Source organism: Solanum pennellii, chromosome 11 (genome assembly GCF_001406875.1).
Source record: "Solanum pennellii chromosome 11, SPENNV200".
Taxonomy (NCBI): Eukaryota; Viridiplantae; Streptophyta; class Magnoliopsida; order Solanales; family Solanaceae; genus Solanum; species Solanum pennellii.
Genome location: NC_028647.1, coordinates 61,765,991 through 61,774,168, shown reverse-complemented (window position 1 = coordinate 61,774,168; position 8,178 = coordinate 61,765,991). Strand labels below are relative to the sequence as shown.

At 28.0% G+C, this 8,178-nt stretch overlaps 1 protein-coding gene across 1 annotated transcript; it reads right to left on the bottom strand.

Annotated features, from left to right (window-relative positions):
* Positions 1 to 1,358: 1,358 nt before the first annotated feature.
* On the bottom strand, positions 1,359 to 3,672 carry LOC107005090 (probable glucuronoxylan glucuronosyltransferase IRX7). The gene is made up of 4 exons (XM_015203585.2): positions 3,074 to 3,672; positions 2,632 to 2,993; positions 2,291 to 2,541; positions 1,359 to 2,201 (listed from the first exon to the last, which is right to left on the bottom strand). Exons 1-4 carry the CDS (start codon positions 3,336 to 3,338, stop codon positions 1,736 to 1,738), a joined length of 1,344 nt encoding a protein of 447 aa, XP_015059071.1. The 5' UTR covers positions 3,339 to 3,672; the 3' UTR covers positions 1,359 to 1,735.
* Positions 3,673 to 8,178: the final 4,506 nt, after the last annotated feature.

The following is an 8,178-nucleotide window of genomic DNA, read 5'->3' as shown; positions in this document are numbered from 1 at the left end:
TGTAAAATTAGCTGAAGTTAAGTTAAAAAACATATTTATTTATTGTGTCGTATTCAAATATCAAATTTTATTCTTCCATTAGTATACGGGCTACCACTCTACTCACGCCTAAAGAAAAGATTAAAAAAGTACAAAGAAAAAACTATAGTATTATCAACTCACAATCCAACCATGTATCGTTTAAAAATAATTTTATCGTTATTCCAAAATATTCTTTCAAAATACATAAAAGAATAAGAAGGGTGGCGTAGGAGACAAATATGGAGGCCAAAAAGGTTCAAAAAAATTTGCCTTAAACACAGTGTTACTTTGGTTGGGACTAAAAAATTTACCTTTTGGTCAGTATTCTTGTTTTATTTCATTCTACAACCCGTGACCAAGAAAATAACAAAAAATCTTTATGTTTGAGTATAATTTAAGAAAAAATAAATATTTTTTTAAAAAATCTCTATCAACCTCATTATCTGATTCAAAACTCGATTCTCAATCTCAATAAGTTACTCAGAGCTCGACCCTGATCTCAACCCTAAATTAGACTTCCAAGCTCGATTTGAGATTCGACTCCTAATTCGGACACAATCTCGACCTAAACTCAGAGTCTAACCCTAATCGTAAATTAAATCCTCAATTCAAAATCCAACTCTCGACTTAGAATTTGACTTCAACTCGACCAAGGATCCAATTCGCTACCCTCCAACCTAGAACCTGACTGTCGACTCTTCACCCTGATTTGGGACTCGACTACCTGACTTCCTATCCTAATCCCCACCCGATCCCAACTCGAGCTCAACGTCAGATCCTGATTCAGAGTCTAAATTCCAATCTCAATTCAGGATCAAAGGTCACGGTTAGGTTTCAAGTTAGCATCGAGTCCTAATCATGGCTAGAATCAATTGTAGAGTCTCGAATTGAAGGTTAGGTTATCGAGGATCAAGCTTTTAGGCAGGGTTAAGTTCAATGTCGGGTCTCCAATCATAGTCAAGGTCATAATTGTGTCCTTGGTATGAGATTATTCGTATAACAATAGAAATATATATAAACAACTTTTATAACGAGAATGTATATTGTTCACTACTTTTGGACTATATTGAACTTACCTTAGAAATAGAAAGGATTATTTTTGCAATATTATAACCCGTGACCAGTTTGAATAATTTAATAGTAGTACAACTTCACTGTCTTTTCTAACGTTTCTACATTACATGAATTAAATTAAAAAAATACAAACATTAAAGTTTCTGACACATCCCCGCTGTCTCCTTGCTGGTCCACTTTATGTTTTCTCGAGTGAAAATAAAATAAATTTTAGAATATGATACAAAAATATTACTACCTCTCATCGTTATCGAGTTCGTATATTAGTAAAACTGTTTTTGATAGACTCTCGATAATTTTAAAAATTGTGTTTTGTAAAAGAACAAAACAAAGGAATTGTACAGCAAAGCAATAAGCATCCTGTCTCTTCTTATTTCTCTCCAAATTAATAAAATAATATTCCTTTTCACATGTACAACAATAACAAGCTCCTGTCCAACCCATGCCGCTTCGTCGTCCAATCACACCTCGACAACTCAGCACACCGAGACCCCGCGACACTCGACAATAAGGTGAAAGTTTAGATCGTCAATTTATCTATATCCGCGTATACATTGTCTAGCTGTTTCCCACATTTACACATTTTTTTTTCTTAGCTGGCACTAGAATCTATCCAACCAAACAACCACGTGTCATGATCTCATTCGTTTGATACTCTTGACCTATGATGGGACCTACTTACTTTCTCCGTCAAAGCATGCAAAACCTGCCACGTGGCGTCACCCTCCACCGTCCGATCATGAAAAAGAAGGGCCCTTGAAATTCTTGGGTCCCACAGCTTCTGCTGTATTGTACTCAGATTGGTTGCTGCCACGTTCTCGAGAATCGTGCCGAGTTTTCCGACGTCTTTCTCCGCCACCGTGACGGATATTTCCGACCACGGCACGGCGGAGGAAAACGGAAGATCAATGCCATCGGCGATAATTACCGGCACGCAGCCTAAAACAACTGATTCAACTAATCTCGGACTCCACGGTGCCCATCCTAATGGACATAAACAAAACGTTGATCGTAAAATCTCCGATTGATAACCGATAAACCGATTACGTTTTAGGTAAAATCTCCGATCGTTACCATATTTTTTCAATATAACAGTACGAACTTTCCTGCAAAAATAAAAAAAACGTAAAGGTCATTTTCGTCTTTTCAGTAAAATTTCCGAGAATTAAACGATTTAAGTATAACAAAAACTTACTTGCTGTAAAAACGTCCGCTGACATTTTTTGGGTGAACTTCCATTTTACCCCTGAAAAACGCGAAAATATCACGGCGGCCATTAACGTCCGACGTAGCTAGTGTTTTCCGTACACTTTCCGGCGAAATATACGGCGGAATTACTATATGCTCTGCTTTTTGACATGGATGATCGTATTTAACACCAAATGTTTGTAAAATAATCGATTTTCTCAAAAACTCCGGTACTCCATCTGCCATAGCTACATCTTCCTGTAATTAAAATCACATAAGATATTCAAAACTCTGTCGATTTGTTTCAGAAATGGAAGAAATAAGAAATTCAATGTTTTTTGAACTTACTAATGTGTGAAAACAAGACCCAAAATCATGAGAAGCAACGAAGATATGGTCAGAACCTGAACTTCGATTCCAAAAATTAAATTCCGATGAAATAAGTTTAATAGCTGAAGAAATTAAAGAACGAGCATGTCCAATAGCAGGGAATCCATTAACAGTGCTGAAATTACACGATACGTAAACAGGGACGAAGAAAAAATCAGCTTCACATGGATTTAATGTTCGAACATCGCTGTTTAACAGAGCTTTATGTATGGCTACTTCTGATGCAAATAAATGATTACTACATCTTTCATTTGATAACCAATCGATATTGTATTTACTCGGCAAATCGTAAACGTAAATCTTCAATCCATTCAATGAATCTGAAACAAAAAATAAAAATCACAATAAGAATGAGATAAATATAAGGAATAATAATGAATTGATAAATTAAGATGTTTACCTCGATGGTGTTGAGTTTCAGGGTATTCAATAAGAGCACGAGAAGCTTTAGAATATTGAGGAACGGTAGTTTTAGAAATGGTATTAGGTTTATGATTGAATAGAAACGAAGCAAAAAAATAAAAAGAAAGTGAAAACCAAAGAACCCATTTGAAATATCTGTAACAAAACAATCCTCTGTTTCTATTTCCGCCATTGTTGTGATTTAAAAGCTTCATTCTTACATAAAAACCTCTGTTTTTGCTCTGTTTTTTGGGTTCTATCATCTTCTTAAAAACCCAAAGAAGATGAAATGGGGTTTTCGTTTGTTGGTGAAAAGAAAAACAAAAAAACAGGGGATTGATGAATGATAAAGACTTGTGTTTGTTAAGATTTCGTTTTAACACCTAATTTTTTGCTGATTCTTCAAGAAAATACTAATTTTGTAATGGGGTTTGGTTGAGTTTTCTTTTCCCAATGTAAAATAATCATGAAGGTCATGGAGTTTGCAGAGATGAAAGAGAAAATTAGGAGAGAGAGAGAGAGAGAAAGTGATTCAGAAAGGTCACATTGTATTGTAAATGGAGCAGAATGAATAGCGGCATTGTTCATGGTTTCGAAGGTGGTATTTTTAATATGTTTAAAAATATCGATGGTATATCGAAAATAATATTTTTATTTGTAAAGATAGAAATAAAATCTAAACATAACGGATGTATCAAGTTCGTTTAAAATATATAACGTAATAAAAACAGCATAAGGTGTGTGTCTGTTATTCTTTTCGGATTTTACTTGAGGAACTTTATCGGGATATGTTAGTGTAATTGTTGTTATACATCACATATTTTTAAAACTTTACTTATAAAATTATATTAGGTATGTTGTTGTTGTATTTTGAGTTCAAGTTTTGTTAAAATTATTTTTGAAAATGAGTGATTTACTTAACCCATTAGATTCAAACTTTTTCGATGTGTAAGAGAGTTACTAAGTATTAAATTAATACAATTTTTATTTAACGTCAATTTAAATAAATTAAGACTTGAAATAAATAATGAATGATCCTAATAAGAGAGTTATATTTGATACGAAAAACAACTTATTCATTAACGTTAAATTTTCTAATACGAAAATAATTAACATCTCATTGACGAGATGAAAGGTCAAATACTTTGTTTTTAAAATGGAGTTATTTATTAAGATCTCATTAATTTTACCATTTTTATATTGTTCGGAATTAATGTTAAATTATTCACAAAATCATATTTTAAATAGTTGGACGGTGAGATTTAAATTTGTGTAAGTGTGATATTTTTCGATAAATGAAGGGATTGTTCGGTTGAGTATATTAAGAAAAATAATGTATGCATTAGTCTTGTGTAATATAATAATTTCAAATTTCAATGTATGTATTAACTCAATTAAAGACTCAATTATCGTTCAATATCTTTTTTTAATCTTTTACACCATAAAGGTATTTTTATAAATAATTTTTTTTAATGTCATGCATTCTATTTTTAATGTACCAAATTAAATAATGCATAAAAATAATATATGTATACTTAATGCAAGTATAATTATAAATACCAAACACAGTAAAACTAATAATACAACATTTTATATACGAATAACATGCCCTGTCCCATACTGTTAATGCAATCATTACTAAAACACTCTATTTAATATTATTTTTATAAACTTTACTAAACGACTTAGTTCTTCAATGATATACGAATTTGATTTGATTTAATATTTTAAATTTTAAATTATCTATTTATTTAATAAATTAATTATATCTCAAAATACAAATTCATGAATTAATTCCAATAATTTTTACTTAAAATATTCCTACATTCTAATGTGGTCAAAATTGTCAACTTGTTTCCTTGTGCATTTTCACATAATGATATAAAGTGTGTGAAAATGTTATGTAAACCTTTTTATTCAAAGTCTAAATTCAAGGGCTTTAAAAAATTATTCATCATATTTTTAAAATTTTAGTCTAAAGTCTAGTTCTAAATTCGAGGGCTTTAAAAAATTATTCATCATATTTTCTAAATTTTAGTCTAAAATCTAGTTCTAAATTCGTCATATTTTCTAAAACAAAGAAAAAACTTCTAAAATGTGCTCAATTTATATCAACAATCAATGTGAATAATTCATTTTATTATGAAAAGTGAATTTAATTAATTCAAGAATGTAATATAGTCATTAATAAAATTAATTACTCATACTCAAATTCCAAAATCAAAAATATTACGTGATGTCTTTTTATTTGTTCTAAATGTTGATGAATAGAGACAAAGAGTTATCTGATGAGGATAATTAACATTTTATAAGATTAATTAAAATAATAATAACGCTATAATTATATATTTTTCCAAAAAAGGATCTATTCAAACTATATGTGAAAAGTGTGTATGATGTTGTCAACAATTCAAGAAATTAATTATTTAATTATGATTATATCTTCTTGATATATTATTATGTGTTTAGCTTTGAAGTACTTACTTTTTATACAAATAAATAAAATAGTCATAATAAGGTTTTTGTATATACTTTTTTCAACATCAAAGTTAAAATAAATGAGTACCAATTAATATATTTGTTACTTAATTTTTCAAGGCAAGTACTATTAAATAATACTTACTTCACCTCATTTAAACATACTTATGAAGCTAGGTTTGAGATAATTACTTTCCTCATTCGATATTTGATATAAATTAAAAAACTTAATTATATCGCTCAAGCTACATTAAAGAAGTTCTCTTTTTTTTTTTTATCAAAATTCATTTTTAAACTTAAGATTCAAATTCAAAATTTATTATTTAAAATAATAGAATTTTTTATCAATCATACCACAACTCAAAGCTTACTTATAAAATCTAGCAATTTTGTGTAGTGTGTGAAAAAGGGGTACATCTGAAAAGTGATTTATTTGAGAGACAAACAAGTCAGTTTTTAAAATAATTTTTTAATTTTATATTTAAAATATTGTACTTAAAAAGTAGATATAATTCCATACCCAGAGACAGTGCACATGAGAAGAGAGGGCAACTATCAACTATGATTACGATGAAATCGTAAATATTTTTTCATTCTTAACGTATCGAATTTAAATTTTTTTTAGATATAAAATTTCACTTTTATTCAAAAATTTTAAATTTGAGTACCTTTATTAGAATGTATTTTATTCTCAATATGAAATTTATCTATTGTTTAAATTTTAATTTTTAGGAGTATTTGTTGTTGTCTTATAGGTTGTCCAGAATTAGTGGTATTCTTCATACTACAAAAGTTATTTTTGATAAATATATTTTTCGTCAAAAGAAGAAATATGGCATTATACACTTACTGAGACATTTTTCATATATTTTAAATTTTTAATTTTATATTACTTACTTTAATAAAAATTAGGATAAATCATCAGTCACTCGTCAAAAATCTCTTCCATTTGTTAATATTAATTTATTATTTCAGAAAATACATTTCAATCACTAATTAATTATTAAAAAAATATTTTTTTCTTATAATTAGCTACTTAAACATTTTATATTATTCGTCTTTAATTTATTTGTTGTTTACTCCCTTATTGCGTATGTTACTTTTATTGATATTGTTAATAATCTCTTGAACTTTTATTATTGACATTAATATTGGTGTACTTCAATTGGAGCCTTCCATGGCCATAAACAAATAAAGACATAATATTTTCTATGTAATGGTTAGTATTTATCTTTCTGAAGCGGTTCTTTCATGCTTATAAATATTTTGGTGTCCTAAAAGAACTTGAAAAGTGTAAAATTTTACGTGAACAGTAGAGGTAACTAGGAATAAATCCGTATCAAGAGAGACATCTCTAACTCTAAATCACTAACGACTCTCAAATCATGGATAAATTTTATAAGAAAAAAATTCAATGAAATAACAGAATTATACCCGCCCTATTCATTAAAAAAATACCCGCACTATTGATTTGTCAATAAAATAATTAGGTTTCTTCAAGTTTTGTTTATGATTGATTTATTTTTCATATGTTTAAATAATTTCTATGACAAGAAATTCAGTTACCAACAATAGAATTATTTTAAAAAAAAACAAAGAGGTTCATTTATTTTTTTATAAAATTGAATTGCATCCTATCAAACATTAAATCATAGCAACACTTAGATCTCAAAAACATTACACTTCTAAATAACAAGAATTGCCTAATTCTCATTAACATAATTATTATCACCTAATATTGTTTTAACAAATAAGCAAATTATTATTATTTTCTTGCTTTTAGTTTAGGCTAACAACATTCTAGAATACTTTTGATACTCATATTATAAACTTCCCAAGTAAATTAATGATAGAAAGTTTAAGACAAAAAAGCATAAAGTCTAACTTACTCCATCTCTATACAAAATTTGAAAATTTTAGGAAGAGTAACACGAAGTTTAATAATTGCAAAAAAAAATAAAAGTTGCATTAGTAATATTCTTCTCATAATATCGTATTATATGAGTATTAATTTCATCTTTTATCATGTATAAAATATAATATATTAATTTTATCGTAACGTATATTTGCTTTAGTTTTGTGCATTTAAATTATAAATCAAACAACATGATATTACTGATGTAGAATTAAAAATACATAAAATAATTTAGCTCCTAACCAGTTATCAGATCACCGATAATTAAGTATAGAGGTATTGTTAAAGAAAATATTCGTATCTTTTTTTTTTGTTCTTCCTTTTTTGTTTCAATTTTATTCCTTGTCACGATAATGTTCTAATCAGCATCAATAAATTCTCTCTATTATAAAGAATAACTTTTAAGTTAATTTAAAAAGTTTATCTTTGATTAATTAAAATTTGAAGTGATAGTGGTATCAAGAATAATTTAATTTAGGTACCTAAAAGTCGTAAAAGCATAAATAATCAAAGAAAAAGCCAATGTTTAAAATAAATCTTTTGTAGAATAGTATGCATAACAAAGTTTTATATAGTAAAAAATATATGTTCAATATCGAAAATCTTTTAATGCACTCATGAATTCGTCCAAATTTATTGTTGCATATATTAATAAAAAAAATCATTCGATAAAAAAATGACTTTATATTTTTATGAAAGTTAAGAAGAAT